At 34.9% G+C, this 24,200-nt stretch overlaps 1 protein-coding gene across 6 annotated transcripts in view; it reads right to left on the bottom strand.

Annotated features, from left to right (window-relative positions):
* Window positions 1–2,393: 2,393 nt before the first annotated feature.
* FAM135A (family with sequence similarity 135 member A) overlaps window positions 2,394–24,200 on the bottom strand; it is a 127,901-nt gene continuing 106,094 nt past the window's right edge. For 5 of the 6 annotated variants that reach the window (XM_072642570.1, XM_072642574.1, XM_072642572.1 and 2 more), the window contains 4 exons: window positions 24,025–24,176; window positions 22,400–22,510; window positions 6,068–6,181; window positions 2,394–3,862 (listed from right to left, as the gene is read on the bottom strand). In XM_072642570.1, the coding sequence (XP_072498671.1) occupies window positions 3,657–3,862; window positions 6,068–6,181; window positions 22,400–22,510; window positions 24,025–24,176 (583 nt within the window). In that variant the 3' untranslated portion in view covers window positions 2,394–3,656. Of the gene's footprint in view, window positions 3,863–6,067; window positions 6,182–17,032; window positions 17,119–22,399; window positions 22,511–24,024; window positions 24,177–24,200 lie in introns of all 6 variants that reach the window. The other variant, XR_011974352.1, reaches the window with a different exon arrangement.

Genomic DNA, 24,200 nt, shown 5'->3' with positions numbered 1-24,200 from the left:
AAGACAGTCCCTGCCCACAAGAAACTTACATTCTGATGGAGAAAGACAACACATGGAAGGGAGCTGAAAGGCAAGGGGTGGGGGTGGGAGGGCAGTACAGGGGAAAGGTTTTGAAGCCCAGAAGTCAGGAGCAGGCCCAAGTGGGGAATGAAGAAAATGGAAGTTCGCCAAGGAAAAGGAGGCACATCTTGGAGAGAGATGTTCCATGCTGAGAAGGACAAAGAGGCTGTTGGAGTGTTCCAGGGTGAGGAAGTCCCAGTTGCTTGGAGAAGTTCCAGAATGAGATAGCATAATTTAGAAATCTAGGGGTAAGGAAACAGGGCCAGGAAGGCAAAACACACATATTTCTTTGCTTATATACCTTTTTGTTCTAATTTGATCTTGGCTATATTCAGATGCTCAATTTCTACTCCTTCCTATCATTTGAAAGGTTATATAAGACAGGGCTTAAACTTCTCCTGGCTCATTTTGCCCAGGAGGCATGGCCTGAGGGCATGCACAGTGCAAGGTGCACATGTACAGTGTTCAGAACCAAGGCTTCAGTGAAGTTGCAAGATGTAATAAGGGCAAGCACTGCCAGAAACACCTCAGATTCCTTATGTGTTTGATTTTGATTAATTTTTGGTTGTTGGGCATTCAGAAACCTTTTACTGTTGCCAAATTTTTTGTGACTTCATATGGGATTGCAACCCACAGTTTAAGAAGTGCTGGTATAAGAAGTTATGTTAGTATTTCATCAATTTCCAAAGACTAACAGATTATAGGATTATCAAACAACATAAATTTTACTATATCAAGGAATATTTATTGAGTGCTTATTATATGCCAAGCACTGTGACAGGTACTATGGGGGATACAAAAAAGAATAAGATCTCTCCTGTTAAGGTCAATAAGATCCTCTCCAAAGTTGTAATAAGGGTGGGTGGGGGACAGGAATTTTTTCCCCAACATGAATTTAGAATTCTCCAAACGAATCAAGTTGGGAGTATGATAACAGAACCTAGAGTCCTTAAAACAGACTAACATCAGAAGATGCTTTCTATGTTAGTAAGACTAATTTAAGATAGAAAGCTAACAGAGGGTAGGGTTGGTTGTTTATCTCCCCTACCCTCCTTGCTCCAGTGCCATGTAGTGGCCCTGAGGATATATGCCCATTTCCTACCCACCTTCTCTTCAACTAAGAGTTCATTTGACAGTTTGTCCTAGGCAGTGTGGAACCTGCTCAGTGTGCAAAAATTCTTAACCACAGCTCTGACTATATGAATTGGCTAAATAAGAAAAAATTCAGAACCTAACCATTCTCTATAACTACTTTCTGACACATAGAATGACCAATCCCCTGATGACCTTTGGATTTTGCTCCAAGAAGATTTTTACATTTTGGGGGGGGAGGCAATACAGTATTGAATGAAGCACAGATTTAGAACTGTAATCTAAGTTAACATTATCTTATCCAACCCTCTCATTTTATACATAATTTCTCTGGGCCTCAGTTTCCTTAACTAGCTCATCCAAAGTCACAGAGGTATTAGGTATTAAGTAGCAGAGCTAGGATTTCAACCTAGGATTTATGATGATAAAGCCTACAAACTATGAAGTTAAAAGCCAACTAAATCACACTTCATTTATCTCCAAAGGTCTCCAAGACAAATAGGATCATGTTAGGTATAAAAATCTCTCCCTTTCTACTCTACATATCCATTAAAAACACATCATAGAAGGTCCTTTAAAAATATTATATGGTCATAATAAAGAGTTTCTTCAATCTAAATCTGGGGGCTATTTCACTGATTTCTAGGCTCAACAAAGACTGAAGTGTATTTACCCTCGGTCCTGAAGAACAAATATAATTTAAAATAATTAAAGTTACAAAGTGTTGAAAAGTCACTTTTTTAGAAACAAAGAATATTTCATATATAAGTCCTTAAATTTAAAAAAAAGGGAAAAAAAGAAAAATAGCCAACAACCAACTCTGAACTATCTTTGGACAAACTGAAAAAAATTAAGTTTTTTCAAGTGTTAAAAGGTTAATTATAAGAAAAATTATACAATACTAAGACCGTGTCCAATTTTAGCAGAAGAACCATTACTCTAAACTCAGGACTGAGGCAGGAAGAAAAGGAAAAACCAGTCTTTATGAAAATTCTGAATCTTAACTGTTTAGTCAATTGATGAATTTCTCAAATATACCTAAAAAAGTAAAATGTTAATATTTAGCAGGATCATTAAGGAACCTCTTTCAATGATTCCATGCACATATAACTTGGCAAATCCAGGGGATTACATAGGTTATATGTTATAAAATCATGCTTAGCTGGAAAATTATTTGACACTGCTTTTAAATGGCATACGTATCTGCTCTTTGCATTATGAAAATTAGCAAGAGATTTCAGTTGTTTTAACCGCTCCTAGTAGAGTCATACATTAATTTTATTAATGCCAGATGCAGTAACATAATGCTAAAAATAAGCATGCATTGGTTGTACAACAAATTATCTTTTAAAAGTTCCATTTGTCACAGTTAATGAACTTCCTATCCACTTTAGTGCCTTATCATTTGAACAAATAAAAGGGGAAATGAAAAATACTGAACTTAGTATACTACTCAGCACCAGTAAAAAGTCAGAAGACCTTTAAACATTTTCATATTATCAAAAACATTTGTATCTGTATCACCAAACATGTAAAGTTCCATTTCAAGATGAGTTATTTTATTTACAATATTTTGTATTTCAATAAAATCTTTTAACAATATTTAAAAATTATCTAACTTCATAAAAGTATTGCAGAAATTCTGACATTTAGTAATTTTATGTACATATAAGGAAGTTCATGAAAAAAGTTAATTTAAAGAAATGCATTCAGGAAATACAAGCAACATTACCAAATTTAGCTAAATTCCAACTAATTCAAGGCAGCGGTCACTCAAACATTCAAAAATCCTTAAATGCTGCTAACTACTGAACATGAAAAGTTCCAGTAATAAAAATGTGTAAAACAATATGTTTTTGAGATCAAATGTAGAAAATACATTTCTACGGCCATGGCATATGTTTAAGAATAATGACAACAATGATTTTTGTAGAAAACCTTTAGGACACTATGGATGTCTGAGCAAACTACAAGGGATGCTCATAATAATGGTCAATTTCAGACCTACAGACAGTTTTTAAAATGTCTGATATTTTAGCAGCCACAATTGTGTTTCCAGTTAAAACATTCTAAAATTATAAGTAGAATTCAACATAATTAACTGAATTAATACCTCAATCTTAGAATTTAAAAACCAAAGTGATTCTAGTAATAATAGCTTCTAATAACATAGGCAAATGTAAGAACTCTTGCAGATGGAAAGCCAATAATAAACCACCAAATATACATACTGTGCTTAAATCTTCACTCTGAATAAAGTACCAAAAATATAAGAAAAAGTAATAGAAAAGTAACAAGAATAAAATTAAAAAAATATTGCACAGCCACATTACCTAAAAAGTAAAATTGATATTCAAAAAGCTCTACACATGGATGATATAAATTATCTTCCATATAAAAAGTATAAATATTTTTTGAAACGCAGCGGCAGCTACAGTTTAATACCACACATTTGATTCATTGGTGAATGAGGTAATTGCCAAGTCTCTAACAATGCTTTTATGCTACTGGAAATATTTTAGAGCAGCCACCAGAAAGAATTTTTCTAAAAATATTTCTGAATCAAGAACAGCAATATGTGCAGCTCTCCCAATAAGTGAATCAGCTGTATTGGGCAATGCATTGATGACATTGTATCGAACCAAATTACAGTCCTTGCTTTGCAGAACTGGGAGAAGGAGGTTCTGGATCATTTCAGCATAAATTGGTCCTACAAATGATAAGAAAAATGAGAGTACTTTTAAGTTATATAAAATTTGGTCAACTTGAAAAATCTAAAACAATTTTTTATTCTGTACAGATTTATTGGCTATGTCAACATTTACAATGCCAATTATATTTCACTTTATATTAAACAAAGATTCTTGATTTTTATTAAGAAAATATACTCACAGTATTCTCTCAGTTTTGGGTACAATATTTGCAATGCAAAAATGTCACTTGTTAAATCTCAGCAAATTATTTGGTTCATTCAATATAATGCTTAAATCAAGGGCTATTTTTTCAGTTAATGACATGTTTTTCTTGTATAATTAGATTATACTAATTGTATAGTCACTTAGGTCAATTAAATTTTTGAAAATTTATTTTTATTATGATAAAACACCAACAATTATGAATATTCCAATATACAAACAAAAAAGAGGACTGTGATGAAACTATGGACCTCTATTACGTATAAATTTAAAATTGTATGTTAAATTTACCACGATAGTAACAAAACTTTTTTGCTTGTTTGTTTTTTCCTTTTGAACTTAAGTCATTATAAGAAAAAAAATCACACTGTGAATGACTAAGGGGTTCTTAAAAATATTTTAATAGCCTTCATTTTCAGCTTGTTTTCATGAAGCAATAGCCACCAATGGCAAGAACAGCAGGGTGAGTTTGGCTCTCCCCAAATACACAGGATCTTACAGAGGTCTTTATTGTGAAGAAAGCTTGTTAAATGCTGTCTATTTCTTGGGCCTCTGCAATATTAGTTAATGAGGTGCTATTAAGCAGTAAACATAGGTACTATTTATAAATGTGAATTGCTTTACCTGGGACAAGGATATTTGCTTTTTCAATGCTGGTTCATTACTGTACTTCTAATAAATAAAGGTTATGAGTTTTGTTAATCTCAGTTTTCTTCCTAACTAGTAAAACTAAACATTAACAAGTAAATAGGGGAGAGAAACCATTTGGTCCTTATGATTAGTGTGAAGGCAGTGTCAAAGTACAAAAGGTGGTAGTAGAAATGTAATTTTAGGAGCCTTGTAAAGGAAGGAAGCTGGTAGGACAATAGGGAGTGTATATGGACAAGAGGCTGTATTGTTTGAATACATCATGCTAGATTCATTGAAGCAATGAAAAACTATGGAGTCCCTCTTCTTACCACAAGCCCCATATTCAGTATAGATACTTTCTGCTTTCCTTATGTATTGTACTGCTTTATGTAAACTATTATATAGGAAAAAAATGCCAAATATAATTTCTTGTTTAGGAGTGTTGACTGGCCCTCTCCCAAACTTGTCCCCTAACAATTCTAGAATCTTTGACAATTTGAAAAAAGCACTGTACTTCACCCGGGAAACCTGAGTTTTATTTCTGCATTTGTTATTAACTAGTTACCTAAGTTTATTCAAGTTACTTAATTCCTCTGGACCTGTTTTCTAATCTGCAAAATTAAGGGACTGAATTAGATTTTTTGGGGGGATTTTATGACTGTATTTTAGAATTACATAATCTAGAGCTAGAGAGAACCTTAAAAGTTGGCAAATCTCCTGCTACCTAGGAACAAAGAAAATTAGGCCTTATTGCCTACCATAATTAAGTCTAGGGCAGGACAGGAAAGAAAGTTCATTACTACAAACCACAACCCCAATCATCATGGAGAAATGAATGCTCAAAGAACTGTAAGGAGATAAAAAGGAGGGAAAGTAAGGTGGTAACTTAATGAGTAATAAGGTTCTCATTTACAGAGTACTACATGCTTTATAGAGCATTTTCCTCACAAGAACCTTGTATACATACAGCGTGGGTGTGTCTGCATACCCAGGCACACCTGACTCATCCTTTATGCACACTTATAACTCTGGACAGAGGAGGTATAAGCGTTATTATTTCCATTTTATGGAGGAGGAAACTGTGCTGAGTGACATGCCTAAAGTCAAAGAGTCCCTTTCATAGAAATAATTCTTATCTCATTAGAAAATAGTTTTTCCAAAACAAAGAAAAGATAGTAAATTAAGGAATGGAATCTGCTTCACCTGCCATAGTAGAAGAAGGATGGAAAATAAAGATAAGGATTCAATGGGAAAAAAAGACATGAAAAAAGATTAGGAAAAAGAAATTAGTAAAAAAGGATATTTTTGAAGCTATAAGTAATTACTTGAAACATTCTCTTATTTGCTCCATAAGGCAATTTTTCAATTACCTGACTGTTTGTCCTTTAAAGCTGTTTTGCACATCTCGATACGGGCAGAATGATAAGGAACGTAACGATCCTGAAGAGATCCTACCAATACTACATTTCTGAAGTAATGAAGACCTGTGAAAATGAAGGATATGGAGAAAGCTATCAATAATTTTAAAAAGCACATGATTTCTAAACATAAAACTTTTAGAAACTAATGAATTAATCCTGCGGACTTTTCTAATAAAAATGTTGCTCACACACTTATTTTTTAAAGAAATTGAAGTTTGAATCTGATAAATGATAAAAATTTAGTAAAATTTTATTACTGTAATAGATTCAAGTACCACTTCATTTTCAGTGGACCTTCCCTTATTTAATCAAACATAGTGTTTAGACTTTAGAATATGAGAACTGAGTTTTCAAGGGACTGTTGTAGTTGTTTTTCAGTTGTTTCAGTCATGTAACCCCATTTGGGGTTTTCCTGGCAAAGATACTGGGATGGTTTGCCATTTTCTTCTCTGGCTCATTTTACAGATGAGGAAACTGAGGCAAACAGGGTTAAGTGACACAGCTAGTAAGTGTCTGAGGTTGGATTTGAACTTAGGAGAGTCTTTCTGATTCCAGGCCTGGCACTCTATTCACTGTGCCACCTAGCTGCCCAATCAATGGACAAGTAATTAAAATCAATAGCTAGGTGGGTAGAAGGACACAGCGAAGTCAGTTAAACTACATCATGATTATAACTATCCTTTCCCTTGAATGGCTGTTTAGAATCTAGGACAGACTGCTACAAAAATATTTGGGGTACGTATCTGAAATATGTATTAAATAAAATATTTACACTGTGTTAAAGAAAAAAAGGTAAGTCAAGTGAGGAAGAGGAAGTAATGAGTTCATTATCACCATTATTGTAAAATTTGTTGGAGGATTAATTGCTTTGACTGTTCCAGCACAGCATTATCTCATTTTGTGCAAATGCCCTAAAAGGAAGGCAAATATTTAACTGCATGGTGACTGCTGCATATCTAATTTACTTAAGGTTAATTGGAAACTAGTCCCTATCCTCTCCAGTTTTTCCAGTTCATACACTGAGCTTGTAGTCAGATACGTACGCCAGGACCTATATGTTTAGGTAAAAGTGAGATTTTTCTGAGAATTCTCTAGATTGTTTAAAAAGGAAATGATCTATAAAGGATATTAAATTGCTAACTGTAGATTAAAGGAGAGTTGATGAAGAATAGAGAAAAGTAATCAAAATATTAAGATTTTTGCATTACAAAATTCTTCTTAAAATACTCAACATATTATTATGCTCATATTCAGCCAGTATCAGATCATGTAATCGTTAAGTCTGCACTGGTTGAAGTTCAAACCCCTCATTTTGCAAATAAGCAACTGATGTCATGCCCAAGACCAGATAATTACTTAGTGATAGGCAAGATATGAACTGAAGTCCTTAGATCCAGAGTCAGAACTTTTGCCACTATGTAATCCCATTCAATTATTCACCAGAACCCAAGGCCTAGGGAGCATGGACATCTTGCCATCTACCTTCCCCCATTGCCCCTCCAACTCGCTCTAGGTCCCCTCTGTTCCCCACCTGGTTTTTCACCTCTTGCTCAGGAAATAAATATGCAATCAGTATTATTATTGCTACTGGAAGGAGCCGGCAATACTCTGGAGCTACATAGCTCCACCCAAACCCTATGACTACTTACATCAAACCCCCCTTTTTTGGTTACCACTCCCTAGTGTTCTGTAGCTCCCCAGCGGATGTAAGCTCCTTAAGGACAGAGGCTGCATGTGAGTTGTATAGTGCTTAGCACATATTAGGTGATTAATAAAAGCTTGATTGACAAATGGATTAATGTATGTGGATTCAGTGCCTAACACTTGCTTATTATTGCTAAATAAAATCAAGATATGATGTCCTTTCTATAATCTTTTGGAGATCTCTTAAGAATAAAACTAAGAGATAGTTGTAAAAACCTTGGACAGTAATTTTAGTAGAATAGTGGGATCAAAGGTGATGAATCACTCAATGAGAATACCAGAGAATCAGCCTCAGAAAACCAAGGACAGTACAGGGCTTACATTGGAGAAGACCATCATTAGAACATGGGAACTGAATGCATGTGCTATTTTCAAGTTATTTACTGAATCCTCAGCTGCCTGCCTAAAAGGAAGCCATCTCCTCCCCACCTCAAACTCCAGTCCATTCTCTCATCCCTATCCACCTCAAACATATCTGTCCAATGTCCCACGCTAGTTCTGCCTGCTGTTTCAGTTGTGACCTCCAGAATTCCTATTCTTTAACTGACAAACTTTCTTTCATGTTAGAGTTCTTGCTCTCATGTTTCTTTGATCTTCTGATACTCAACAGAGTCTTGGCTTCTTCCAGATGACATACAGGAGGGAGTCCAACTACTCCTCGCTATCCTGTCACATTCAGACTTTTTCTTCACAGCTATCACTCAGCCACATCTCTCCTCTGAAGTTTACCAAATGTATCACCCAATCCAGATTAGTAGCATTGGTTCACCAAATGCCACCCCCAAGTAATTTTCCTCCTTTCTCAAGGATTACAGTATTTGTCTCATAGTCTTCCTTTCCATTCCAACTCCTACTTTTATGAGGGGGTTCTACAAACATTATAACCTCCAAATTTGTCAATCTTCTTGATTCCCATGATTTACCATGCTGCTCCACACCAGCAACACCTAGAATGGTCAAACTCTTAATCTCATTATCATCCATGTATTCTACTTTCACTTAATATAATCAACTCATCACTATTAGGGAGACCTCTGATCCCTCCATTCTTGAGTACTCTCCTAGCCTCTAATTATCTCTACTCTAACTACAACTTTCCTCTCTTTACAATTCTTGATGTTATAAGTCAATGAACTAAATTCGACACTGTCCTCTAATTTTAAATCCTTGCCTACTTGTCTTGTTGATGCTCATCAGATCATTCCCACCACCACTTCAAATGCTGATGAACTGAGCTGGATGAAATTTCACAACCAAGTAGACTGCATCTTACTACAATTTACTTTACCTGACTTTAATTAGTCCTCCCTTACAGTGGAATAATCCTTTTTCTCCACCTTGATTCTTTACCTTGTTGGCCACAGAAGCTATTTCTTACTGTTCTCTCCTTGAACTTTCCACAACACCTCTCCCATAATCCTAATCAGTTGAGGATAGAAATGAAAAGACCTAGCAATTGACTGCATATGTGGGTTGAGTGAAGAATTAAGGATAACACCAAAGCTGCAAATGGATGATTGAAAAGACAGTGGTGCCCTAGAAAGAAATAAGAAAATCGGGAAGAGGGATAGATTTTGAGGGAAAGATAATGAATTCCATTGGTGACATGTTTGAAATCTCTGTGAGACATTTTGAAATGTCCAGAAAAGCAGTGGGTGGTGTGAGACAGCTCAGGAGAGAGACTAAAGGGATATACAGATTGGGAGTCATCAAGACCTAGAGATGATAGCAACGCTGATGAAGCCCCTACCTAAGAGACTGTAGAGGGAGGCTCACAGATTGCTGAGAAAAGACCATTTGCTTCAAGCTCCCTCTTCACCTCTTCTCAAAACTGCCATCAATCCCTCAATTCTCTCTTTTACCTTAGGCTCTGATGAACATATACTTTTGATCCCTTCTTCTCATATCTTTTCCAGTAGACTATCCCCACAATCATCACCACCACCACCCTGCATTTTCAATTTCTACCAATTCCTTCGCTTCTTTCAAAAATGTCAAAATCTCCCCCATATTTAACCTTTTTACCATCACCCAAGCTGCTGTCTTATATTTTTACTCCCCTTTACAGTTAAAACCTTAGAAAAGACTGTTTATACTAACTAGTACCCTCTCAACCTTTTGCAATCTGGCATCCAACCTCATCACTCAACTCAAAGTTACCAAGGATCTCCTATCTGAGAAATCTGATAGCCTTTTCTCAATTTTCATCTTTTCTCACCTCTTTGCAGCACCTGGTACTTTGGACCACCTTCTGCTCCTGAATACTCTGTCCTCTGGCTTTTTGTGACACTGCTTAGTTGGTTCTCCTTCTGTGAGACCTCTCCTCACTCTCCTTTGCTGGTTCATCATCAATATCATGCCCTCTAACTGTGAGTATACCCCAAGGGCATATCCTGGGTCCTCTTCTTCTACAATTTGTTAGTTAGGGACTTCTTTACTCAATAAATTCCAGTGGCTCCTTATTGTCTTTAGCATGAAATAATTCTTTTGTTTGACTTTTAAAGCCATTTGCCATCTTTCTCTACCCTACCTTTGCATCCTTGTTACACATTATTCCCTTTCTTATATTTTGCAGTCTAGGTTTTTGGGCCTTCTTGCTATTCCTCACATATAACACTCCATCTCCTGTCCCATAACTTTGAACTGGCTGTCTACCATGTCTGGAATGCACTCTTTCCTCATTTTTGCCTCAGGCACTTATTTCCTTCAAAATTAACCTTCAACATGACATTTTTCCTAATCCCCTAGAATCAGTTGCTAGGATCTCTCTCCACCAATTACTTAGGATTTATTTTGAGTGTGTGTGTGTGTGTGCAAAGTATACACACAGACATATACATATCCACACACACATAAGCTATCTCCATTGAAATAAAAACTCCTTGAAGGCAGTGTCTTTCATCATTCTTATAAACCCAGTGCCCTGCACAGTACCTGCAAAAAAGCAGATATTTAAATGAATACTGTCTTGCTCTGCCATTCTGGGAAGAGGCTAAAAGCCTTTGAATCACCTGTTCATGGGGATTCACAAGGTATTCAGTAATCCAGATTCTTGGCCCTCTTCACTCTTAGGTCCCTAGTGTCTGTAGTGATGGCAAGCCATGGAAACTGATTCAGCTGCTCCAGATCAATGCTATGTATGCTCCATTATCTCAGGATCATGGAGGATAGGGTCCTCATTTAGTTTTCACCCCTGAGACTGACAAACTTACAGCTCTTGTTCTTCTGATCCCTTTGGTTCAATTATTAGAGACAAAACCCCCTTTCCTTGCTTCTCCTCACACCTTCACAGAACTGATTTCTGCTTAAGTACAGGTTGGACCACATGGCTTCAAAGGTTCTTTTAAAGTACTATAATATGCTATAAAGAGACCTCAGAGGAATTCTAGTCCATCTCACATCTAAATAGGAATCTCCTTTACAATATCTGTGACAAGTGCTCATTCAGTGTTTGCCTGAAGTCCTTAAATGAGGAGCAGCTCACTGCTTCCCCAGACAGCAGAATCAACTTTTGTATAATTAGTAGAAATATCATTAGTAGAAACAAAAAGGCTTTTACAAATAATTTTCGTCAGTAGACCACATCTTTAGTCATATAATAGACTGAAAAACATGTGAACATAGGATTCTCTTGTGTCTGTGTTTGCTACTGATGAAGAAAAATGATTCATGAAAAGCAAAATGTAGCTTTAAAGGCTCTCCTCCAATAGTATGTCTCACCTAATAAGTTGTAAAATTAAACAAGAATCTCTGAGCTATAACCAGGGAGATGTTTCCCACTATCACAGAGGATGACCTATGTGGAGTCTCACAGGAAGAGATATTTTCCATGAAGGATAAAATTCAACAGAAGAGTTTTGTTTGCAGATGACACTGTACTGATTGCATTAAGCATCGAAAGTCCAGTACAGGGTTTCCTCAATGAAAGCAGATCAAAATTATTAGCTAACAAATCTACATGGAAAGCAACAACAACAATTCAGACAAATAAAGCCTATTTCTTGGACTATGACAAATAATGGATGAGTAGTCCACTGAGTTAATACGACTATATTTATTATGGGAAGGCACTTCCCATAAATTAGATAATGAACTGGGCTCAGAAATGAATGGGAAGAAAAAAAATGGCTGAACTGTGAGAAATTGTATAGCACTTTCAATAATACTAAATTGTACCTTGACAGAAATCCCATTATTTTTTATCACAATATCCTCATGATACTATGTGGATGCAAATCATAGAATATTTTGATTATAAGCTATATAATCAGAATTGCAGGTGTCTTAAAAGACAATGGAAAGATACATGGTAGCATATACAGTAGGCAACAAGTTATTTCCAACTTCTGTGCAAGAACTGGTTGATAAATATTATCAAGAAAATGTTTGATAGAAAAAGGAAGTAGCTGGTCATTTATCCAGGGCAAGAGGTAACAAGCACCTTGAATTTTGAACTCGTACTTGCAAAATGTTAAGAATGTCTCAGGTAGATCTTTTATAGAGAATTTATGGGAAGATATTGAGAATAGCACAGGAAGGAAAGAAGTGAATGTAGAGGAAGTATCAAATTGGTGAGACTATAGAACCATTAAAGTACTAAGATGTGTGTGTGTGCGTGTGTGTGTGTGTGTGTATAGACACATATGTGTATGTACATGTATCTGTAAATAAAATATGTATGGATAATCTAGTATTTCACTGGTACCTATATAACATCTATGTAATATATTTTTAAAGTATTTATTTTTCAGTATTTCAGTGTGGTGGTATAAGGCAGAACATCATTAGCTCTTTTAAAGATAATTTTACTGGTATATTTTATTTTTTAATAATAATGATAGCTTGCATTTAAATAGTACTTTAAGGTTTGCAAAGCACTTAACAAATACTATTTCATTGTATCTTCACAAGTAGTTGTTAGTATGTGTCTGAGAACGGATTTGAAACTCAGGTCTTCCTTACCACTTCAGGTACAGCACTTTATTCACTGTGGGACCTAGATGCTTCACTTTACATTGTCTAAATTGTCCCTTGTATTCCTTTCCTTTTCCATTCGGATACCCATCCCTTATAACAAAGAATATTTTTAAAGAGAAAAAAATTCAACAAAACCAATCACTACATTTAAAAAACTGATAATGTATGCAAGGTTCCAGACCTGTGAACCTATTCCCCTCCTTTCCACCTACCTCCACCTCAGTTCTGCAAAAGAAGGAAAGTATCTCATCATTACTACCTTATTTGAAGTGCATATCTGTAATTTTGCAACACTTGTTCTTAATTGTTTTGTATTCTCTCCCTCTGAACTGTTGCAGTCATTGTGTATATTGTTTCCTTGGCTCTGCTTGCTTCACTTTGCATTAATTTACACAAACCTTTTCATGTTGCTCTGTAGTCATCATATTTTTCATTTCTATATATATAGTAATAGTCTATCACATTTATATACAATTTGTTTAGCCATTTCTCCAACTGATGGGCAATTATTTATTATCACAAAAACCACTGCTATATTTTGATAGATACTGGGCCTTGCTTTTTTTTTAAATCAAGAGACGATATGTTTAACAGTGGAATATCTAGAAGTCAAAGCATATAGATAGCTTTGCCATTTTATTTGTGTAATTCCAAACTACTTTCCATAGAGTGATTATAGTAATTCATAGCCCCACTACAAACAGATCAATGTGCTTATCTTTACACAACCTCTTCAAAGAGACTGGTCCAATCTTTTGTTGTCTTTACCAATTTGCTGAGTATTAACTAAAATCTTAAGTTGTTTCTATTTGGATTTCGCTTATTATTAGTGATTTAGAGCATTCTTTCATATGCTAGTTAATAAGTTGCAATTCTTTTCAGATGTCTGTTTATATCCTTCGAGCACTTATCTACTGGTTAATGGTCACTTAATTCTTAAAAAATTTTCTTTGAATTGTTGTACACTAATTTTCACAATTGTTGTACACTAATCAGTGCATAAAGTGCTAGGCCTGCAGTCTGAAAGACTTGAGTTCAACTAGGGCCTCAGACAGTTCCTAGGTTTATGACCTGGGCAAGTCACTTAACTTCTGTTTGCCTTAATCCACTGGAGAAGGAAATGCAAACTACTCAAGTATCTTTGCCAAGAAAACCCCATGGACAGTACTGGCATGCTATGGTCCGTGAGGCCATAAAGAGTTGTACACAACTGAATGACAAAGGAACAATAAACAATCTTTGTTACAGCTACATTAACCATCACCTTTAATGTTTATTTCCGAACATTTTTCGTTGGTCTCTGGGTTCAAGGTTTTTTCCTCAGTTTCAAAGTAAGTTGAAACTGGCATTAACTAGAATGTGCATACCAAAGATGGCTAAGTACTGTGCTTATACGATCAGAATTTCAAAGAAAACAGAACAGTCCTTAACTTTTTTTACTTACTACAAACACCATATTTATTCTGACTGATAAAAATAACTTCAATCCCTCCTAATTCTTCCACACTTGTTCAAACCAAAATACCTAACAACATAAAACGTTTACAAATCAAAAGTGACACCTTTTACTGAACAGCTCTATGGTATGTGCTTATGGCTACATTTGGTTTAAAAAAAAAAAAGGTTATCCTATCCCAAAGAAGCACAGTGGGATTCCTTAATCATTATACTTTATTTGTCACATCTCTGCAGCTGGAAAACAGATCTTCAGTTGTTTGTTTTAAGGATTCTTTAAATAGTGACCATCTGTTTGTTAAACTCTGAACAATGACTAGAATCTTAGCAAGTTCATTTTGTTTCTAGTATTAAACTTTAACCTGAAATTAGTTATTTCTCCTTAGAACACAACTAGCTTTCATCAGAATTTTTCCCTTTTGTTTCTGTTCACTGACCATTTACCTGCTTTAAGTGTAGGAGACATAATCCTACCCTCTGTCATAGCATAAATTTGTGGGCTGATCTCTCCAACAATGGCAGCATTTGGTCTGTTTAAATATTTAATCTGATTTTTAAAACTGAAGGCCAAAGAAAATAGAATCTAGGGAAAATTTCAATATGATGGACTATTTTGGACAGTCATCTTGTAGGATCATCAATTTCCCACGTAACCTCAGCTGGTCTGTTTGTGCACCTAGTCTTGTAATTACTGTAGTATTTATTCACTAAACATCTATATATTAAAAACCTATAATGTGAAGGGACTGTATTAGATGCTGAGTAATACAAAGGAGAATAAGGTAAATCTTGTCAAGGAGTTTATGGTCCAATATTACACAATCATTTACTGAATAACGACTATGTATAAAGCACTACATGGGCAGGTAGGTGACACAGTAGAGACAGCACTGGTCTTGGAATGGGAAGACTTATCTTCATGAGTTCAAATCCAGACTTAGACACTGACTAACTGTGTGACCTTGGGCAAGTCACTTAACCCTGTTTGCCTCAGTTCCTCGTCTGTAAAACGAGCTGGAGAAAGAGATGGCAAACCACTCTAGTATCTCTGATAAGCAAATCCCAAATGGGATCGTAAAGAGTTGGACACAAATGAAACAACTTAACAACAACAGCAACAACAAAAGCACGATGGATGGTGTGAAATACAAAGACAACATCCTAACATAATAGAGTTTACAATATGGCAAAGGTAAGACCCACGCAAGCAGTAAACTAAAATATAATTACTATAGAGGAGAAGACTCATAAGGAACACATTTCAAGGAAAACTGTGAAAGTGCAGTTAACAGACATAAAATGTAGAGGAATTTGAAGAAGTTTACTTCTTTTTGAGGAACTTGCTTCTCTTATGCACTTTTGCTACTCTTGTCTTTTTCTCCATCCTGTTCTTTTTTTCTGATTTATGATATTGCAATTCTTATGACAGGCAGTTTCATAAAATTATAGAACTTTTATTAGAGTTGGAGAAAATAATTAAGAGATCATATAGACTAATTTTCTAGTTTTAGATAAGAAACTAAGGCCCAGAAAAAACTAAATGATAAATTTATTATTTGCCCAAATCATAAAGCTAGTTTCTTTTATCCAATCCAACCTCCTAGCCTTAAAAGAAAAGCAAAAAACTTATTTATAAAAATCCCCACAACTTCAGAGTATCCTCTTTTACAACAAAACTTGAGCAAAATCTTCCAATATATTGACTGTGACTGAAAGATCTACAGTATTTCTTATCCAGTTAATCAACATGTATTTATTGAACCCTTTCTTTGTTTCAGGCACTCATAATCTAGCCAACAAGAAAGTATATCAGTTACCTGGAACGAAGGGCATTCTGCACTGGTCTGATTTTGCTATTTTTCTTCAAGACCTAACTCAAGTACCACTTTCTACATGAAGGTTTTCTCAATTGCCCCAGCTGCTGGCACATGCCTTTCCAAAACTACCCTTTATTTGCTCTGCACCTATTTCTACATTCTCATGATATGTCTTTGGGGTCAGGGATTGGTTTTTACTTTTGTCTAATCATCGGTAGTCCCAGTGACCAGCACAATGCCTGACACATAGTTGAAGCTTAAAAAATGCTTGCTGATTGATTTGTTGTTTTCAAGAGTGGTCTTCACTTACATCATTCTAGTCACTGTACATATCACTCTATTTGTTCTATTTTTCTCACTCTCAATCAGTTCATGTGAGTACTTGACTTTCCCCATATTTACAATAGTTCTGGTTTCTTTTGAAGAAACAGTTTGAATTACCCATTTTGCATAAAAGTCCATCTTTTCTTCACTGACCATTAAAACCTAGCTTTACGGGAGGTTATTTCAGAAGTACAACGTGATCTTTGGTTTTGTGTAATGATATTCTAATTTTCCCTTTGATATCTCATTAAGAAAGAGTAGTCTTGTGTGATCTGGTTTTATTTTGATTAGTATATGAAGGACTTTTATTTTGCTAGTATGATTTGTTTTTGATTGTGTGATTTTAAAACTGACCACAATATTTCTCAGTGAATTCAACTTAGGAGTTTTCTGCAGGGGGTTTGTGATGTGTCTCAATTTTTCCTTTTCCTGCCACTCAAGGCCACAAGCATGTTAAGTGTTTACTATGTGTTAGGCACTATCTTAACCCTGGAAATATAACTATAATAAAAAAAGGAGGGCAGGTTTTACCCTCAAGGAACTTACATTTTAATGGGGGAAGACAACATATAATAGGGAGCTGAAAGTGGGTGGGGTGGGGTGGGTAAGTAGGGGAAAAGATATTCACATGGAGTACCTGGAATTGACCTTTCAAGGTGAGGACACAGGATAGAATGAAGTTCCAAGGTGAGAAGGCTGCTCGCCATATGGTGGAGAAAGATTCTAGAGTCAAGAGCAAAATAGAGAGAAATGCTACTTCTGGGAAATTTTCCTGTAGTGTGGTACTAAAGAAAGTTTTTAATCCTTATCTCTTTGCTTCCTATCTTCAAAACCAATCTCCCTGGCTTATAAAAATCTCCTGTGTTTTTCTAGTTTTCTTGCTTTAATTTCATCTACACATCTGCATTTCTGGATTTCAATTCTGCCATTCTCCTTTTCTGGGAATCTACAGAGTTTGTCAATTGTTCTAAATTCTTTTTTGTTTTATTTCTTCCTTGAGCACTTTCATTTTTGCCCTAATTTCTAACCTTATTGCTTCTTTTAATTATGTTACTGTTCTTGATCATTCTGAAGGATCTTGTAATTGCTCCATTTTAATTTTTGGGCATCACGTAGCATTTACTGTATTACTTTCTTCATCCTAAGTGATATTGAATATGATTTTCTTCTATCCATAGTACTTATTCATTGTATTAGTAATTTTTAAAAATTGTTTGCTTATTTTTTCTTTATCATTCCCTTTGCTGGTTCTTATGTGACGTCCTTCCCATAATTGGACTTAATAGGAATACTTTTTCTCCTGTAAGAAATGCTGTTGAAATAGGGGTCTAATGGTTTCCTCCCCCATTAATGGGCCCCTGGTCTCCCCCTAGGCCATCCGAATTTTACAAATTCTGTGACCTCATCTGTTACCTGGTGGGGGCATCTGGCTGTATGATTGCCCAAGAACACTCAGAGCCATCTTCAGCTGGGCATAACATTCAGTACTACACTAGATTGTTATAAATACTGTACTTTTGAACCATTCTTCTCCACAGTCATCACATTTCTTCTGTCTCTGGTTGAATTCATGAGCCTTGACCCATTAAGGGAGTGAGGTCTCAGCATCTAGCTGGAAGTTTGCTAAGAGGAGAACCTAAGAGCTAATGTCTGATACTGCTATAGCCAAACAAATCTGGAACATGGAGACAACTCTGTGGGTTGTGCATAGGAAGAATTGGGGAAAGATAAGAGTGATGAGCTTGCAATGTGGCTTTCTGCAGTTTTCTCTGCTAAGAATTATCTTATGGCAAATTGTTCCTTTTCCCTTGTTTCAATGATTATTTTTGTTACATTATCTGGTACATTTCTTGTTTTGAGGTGGTAAGAGGGAGTTAAACCTAACAGCAACTTCTCACTCTACTATCTTGTTGGAAGTCCTTATACAGAAGAACTGGCACTAGAATATAAGATTTACAGACTGTAAACTCTTTAAAATCATCTGCTGCAAACTGTAGTTCCTCTCCATTGATAGGAGCTTCTATACATGAAGTTCCCTACACCAATGAAATCACAGGTCTGGATCAAAAATGCAAATATTTTTTATAAGTTCATTATTATATACAAACTATACTAATTCATTCAAAAGTATTACTAAGTGTATTGAAATATTTTGGCCAAAACAGACATGTAAGTAAATGGTAATATAGGGAACGTGACAAAGCAAAAAATTAAAAAAAAAAAAGTGATCCGGTACATTACAGTAAGTAAAAATTTGCCCTTTTTTCATATAGTCTGCCTTTCCTTAGGATATGACTGACATATTCTATAATATCTGTAATGTGATCAATCTGTTAAATTTGTAATTCATCTCAGAAGCTCAAACAGAAATCTTTGTTCAGGAAGAAAAATGACAGGGGAGGCTTTGCCTTTGCTAGAGGGGTACTGTAGGCTATATCAGAAATAAAAGACAGGCTGTATTTTAAAGCTTCAAATCCAGGGAATTCTAGACTGCATACCTCTTAGTAGAGTAATGGGCAATAAAGCAAAATTAACATGGAATCACAACAGGAATTAATGAACTTTAAAAATGGCTAACGAGTAGAGGGATAAAAAACAAAAGGCAAATAAGAAAAAGACTATACACATACTTTATTTGAATTATTTTTCTTTTCTGCTGCTCTAAATTACTGTGGTACTCTTTATGTTCAACAAGATGAACCAATTTTATGTTTTGCTATTAAGCACTTAACACAGACAGTAGAACACAGCAGGAATTTAATAATTCTTGTAGACATATAATAATAATAGTCAATGTTGGAGAAGTTGTGGAAGTACTGCTGCACTAACACATTGTTGATGGAGCTATGAATTAGTACAACCATCATTCTCAAAAGCAATTAGGAACTATGCAAATACAGTAGAACAGATATCCATACTCTTTGGTCCAAAGATCCCACTACTTACCATATCCCTCAAAGAAGGGATTGATAAAAAGAAGTATTTATACTATTTCTATTTATAGCAGCATTGTTTACAGTAGCAAAGAACTAGAAATAAAGCAGATAACTACTGATTGGGCCCATGACTAAACAAACAGCGGTATACGAATGTTATGGAATATTAATATGTTGAAAAAAAAGTAATGATGAATACAGAGAAGCATGGGAAGACTTAAATGAACTGATAAAAGTGAAGTCAGAGCCAAGAAAACAATAAACACGACTACAACAATGCAAAGGGAAAGAATAATAGCCACAAAACAAGCAAAAATAAAGGCTACAAAATTAAAAATAAGATATGAGAAGACACTTTCTCCCACTGCTTTGTAAAGCTGGGGGGTGAGGCGGTTCACTGGTGTAAAACACTGCATATACATTTTTTCTATATACCACCTGGTTTTGCAGATTTTTTTTCTCTTCCTCTTTTTTTTTTTTTTTTTTAAATCTTTGTAGTAAGAGATGGCTGTATAGGAGGGGCAAAGGGAAGAGATACAGAGGAAAACTTAACTAAGACAAAAACAAAAGATATCAATACAATTTATTTTAAAACTTTTACATACATATATTTATATATATAAATAAATCACATGCATGTATACATACACACACATGCCTGTATGTAAATAGTGTATGGAAATGCCAGTCCAGAATATGGCTAAGAATAATTTAGGTAGCTAGGTGTACAGTAAATTAATGTGTTTGACCTGGAGTCAGGAAGACATAAGATCAAATCTACCTTAGATGGATTTATTAGATGTGTGAACCTTGGCAAGCAACTTCATCACTTCATCTATAAAATGGAGATAAAAAAAATAGTAGCTACCTCCCATGGTTATTGTGAGGATAAAGTCAGACAATACTTATAAAGTACTCTGCAAACCTAAAATTGCTACTATATAAATGCTATCACTACTATTAGTAGTAGTAGTACTAGTAGCAGAAGTAGCAGCAGTAGTATTAGTAGTAGTAGCAGCAGTAAATAAATACTGGTAAGACATTTATTTGGGATTTCTAGTTGCTTAAGCCTTGAAGATACCCCTGCTGCTTGCAATATAATTCAAGAACAGGACCTGTTTGCATCTTGACATAATACAAGGAAAGCAGCATGATTCAGAGAGGAACAAGACCCTCTGGGATTTGCTTTCAAATCTCAAACAGAGAGAAATGTAGTGTGTACATTTCCCATTACTAACTGTAATAAAAAGCATCTTATAATCATCACTTTATTTCTAAACATGTGTGGGTGTTTAACTATGTGGCACTAAAAATAGTTTATAAAAGAAGGTGATGATACAACTAACTCAACTACTGTCCCTCAATTTTTGATTCAATATGGCACAGCTTGGTCAATAGTACTACTGCCTTGCTGATCTGGTTTCAAAAAGGTTCATTAAATGAAAAACACTGTATCATGGAATATATTCACCAGTCTCTGTCAAAGTAAGAGTCAATATCAATAAAAACAGTGTTTTCATCCAGGCACAGTCTTTGACTGATGGTGATCCAACTTCCAGTGCTCAGCTATAAATCACATCCATACTATTGACGTACAGTACTTACAGAAGGCACATAGCACACAAATGCACTTACACCAATCTGCTTCCTGAGATATGCCACGTAAGGCTCTCCTTGCCCCCCAGCCTCTCCCCCTGCCCTGCAGAGCCTCTCTCTCCCTGGGGGTCTCTTGGGTCCCAGCCAGCACCAGCACAGCCCCTCCCTGGGGGTTCTTGGGCTGTTGCTCAACCAGAGGGAGGGAGAGGGCAAAGCAAGGACAGAAGTGAAGAGAGAGGGAGACAGAAAAAGGTATCAGACCAAAGAAGAGTGTTCTATGAGTATAAAATGGCTTGTATGTGTGGCTGGCAAACTGTCTCTGGAGGAAACTCCAAAAAGAATTTCAAGAATTTGATGAGGCACAATTACAATATTTAAACAATTATATGGCTTCCAAGAGGGTAACTTGAAAGGATCCTCATTTGTAGTTATACATTCAGTATGTTTAAAAATCAATTTCATTACTATATAGATACACATGATATTAAACAAACCTTTAAAAGGCTGATAGGGAAAAAAAGCCCTCACTCAAAGAGATTATTTAGTAAATAAATTCTGATATCTAATATCAAAACTGATGTCCCTGTCCTGCAAATTGTTATGCCTATTTTCGCTTCCCTGAAGCCCTCTGAAACTTTTCTTAGAATGAGATACTAGAGGAGGCCAAAGCTAGACTTGCAAATTAATCACAGTATGACCATTCACTGAACCTGAATACCATCTAATGCTTCAGAGTAAGATAAGTAATATAGTAAGTGGATGAAGGAAGGTAGTAGAGAGTAAAAAGAGTATGGGAAATTGCAGAAACACAATTTAAAAGAATGTTTATGGTTCCTGGCTTAGGTGATGTGATATTTGAAACTATACCTTATTTAAAAAAAATTAATCAGTCTTCTGGAGTCATTACTGACATCTGAACGGATTCTACAATAATGATGAAATAAAGTGGCTCCAAATTCATGACTAATAGTGAACAAGTGGCAACTTTTAACAGTGCTTTAGAGCAATTACATATCCCCTATAAAAGGCTAGATAAAATCATACGACAGAAACTTAAACAAAAAGAGAAACATCTACAGAGTCAAAGAAGTGTCATAGAAAGTATACTGGGCCAGGTAAATCACTTAACCTCTCTGAAACTGAAATTCTTATGGAGGTACTACCAATAACCCGGACCATCTTCTGGGAGTTTTAGAAATTATCTAATATAACCCATTCATTTTGTAGATGCTTTGAGGATCTCATGAAATGATGCATATAGCAGTGTTTTGTGAACTGTAAATATAAAGCATGACTCAAGTATAAAGTATTCATTACTAAAGAAATTACACTAGTCTGACATGATTCTGTTTAAGGCTACTAGTCTACCTTGCAACTGTAACTTGCTTATAAGCAATCCACCTTGTATTTGTTTGTAAGAAATATACTTTGTTATAAGCACAGATTTCTGAAAATTATTACTTTATACTTGCCTGTTTTCTTACTGAGTTTGTATAAGAAAGTTTGCCTGGGGTCTGAATGATCTCGACATGTCAGTTGTAATAAAGAACCTGACTTTTTCCATTTCTGCATAAACCAGAGACCTGGAGAGTTATGAATAACATATTAGCATAAGTCTAAAATGAAATGATAATTACACCCAAAGGTACTGATTTAAGCACATACTTCAGTTTTTTAAAGTTCAATTGTTGGTCTTTCCATTAACATACAGAAAACTTCAACATTTTTACCTTTAAAAGTCCATTAAAAAAATAAAAAATTGGATTAAGTAGGCTAACAGAAGACCAGCTCATGATGATAGTTAGATTAACAATGTATTATGAAGGAAAAAGTACTAAGAATTGTTGTTCAGGAACTATTTGATTAGTCATGGAGAAAAATAAAGTTAAAGAGATCTTAAATATATTGAAAAATAAAAGTATGGATAAACGATTTCAGTCTACAGATGATTAGAGTCAAAGTATTCACTTGAGATGAGTAAGCAGTCAATTTTCTGATTACTGGATGGCTTTTAGATAATTTATACTCTACATTTATGCTAACTTTCTTATGTCATTAGCTCTCCATATTCATATAACATATTCCTTTTAAAATAGATCCCCAATTATGCAAGTGCTGATTTCCAGATTGTAGAAAAGTCATTGCCACCTAGTGCTTTGTCTTTGTTTATTACATTAGTCAGTTTGTGGGTTCTCTCCTCATCAGTGTAAGAAAAGGAGAGAAAACTCAAATAACTTTATACTCATAAAAATTGCTGGTAAATATTTATTGAAAAAAACTCAAGCTACTGAGTCCTATTCCTATGGATTGTATTTTAGATTACATATATTAGATTTTATTTTTTCCATACTATTTTTCTTCTGGAAAGCCTTAGTTAACTGCATATATTTTGACTGCCACCAAAGTATTTACAGTTAACTAAGCTTTAAGTGAGAGAAAGAAAACTGCATGGTTTGCATAACAAAGACAAAGAAAGCCAAAAAATTAATCCACAAATAAAGATTTAATCCAAGAAACGGAAATCGCTTCTGTCTAAAGTGCTATCTAGCAACCTCAAATTCTCTCACCTCATTTTTGCCCAGAAACCATTTAAAACAATCTAAGAAATACAATTCTCATGCTAAATTCTTACATCTTAAAATGATAGATCTTTTATTTTAAAATTTCAATTACAAAATATTCTAATTATAGAATTATAACTTTTATACTATGAAAAAGAATGATATTTCTGTGATCTTAGTTGAATGCATTTATTTTTCTGATACACTATTTTAATAAAAATATTTAGTAGAGGCAGTGTAATATAACAAAAAGGGTTAAGTGTGAATTTTGACAAATACCAAATAAATGTGAAAATATCTCTTTTCCCAAATAATATTATTGGTTTATTACATATAATTTGGGGAAGTGTGAAATGGCAAAACAGGAAACGAGCTGGTTTCTGTGGTTTAAGTTATATATGGGAACAATGAATTCTCATTTATCAACATAAGAACTAAAAATACCTAATTCTTATTTAATTAATTAAATCTTTAAATTTTAATTAATTAAATTTAGTCAAAAGATTTTAAAAAATCTAAAATGACAAAATTTTTACCTGTATTCACAAGAGCACTGCTATTGTAGAGGGTACCAAGGTGTGGTCCCGACAGAGACAGAAAGGTGTGAAGTTTGTTGAGGTAATATTTAAACCGAGGCCTGGTAAGCACTGAACGGATTATTAGGTTGCCCAAGGAATGTCCAATAAAGCTTTAGGAAAAAAAAGTTTACATT

Source organism: Notamacropus eugenii, chromosome 2 (genome assembly GCF_028372415.1).
Source record: "Notamacropus eugenii isolate mMacEug1 chromosome 2, mMacEug1.pri_v2, whole genome shotgun sequence".
In the NCBI taxonomy this organism is placed as follows: domain Eukaryota; kingdom Metazoa; phylum Chordata; class Mammalia; order Diprotodontia; family Macropodidae; genus Notamacropus; species Notamacropus eugenii.
Note: the sequence above shows the minus strand (reverse complement) of the source record. Positions and strands in the feature narration are given on the sequence as shown.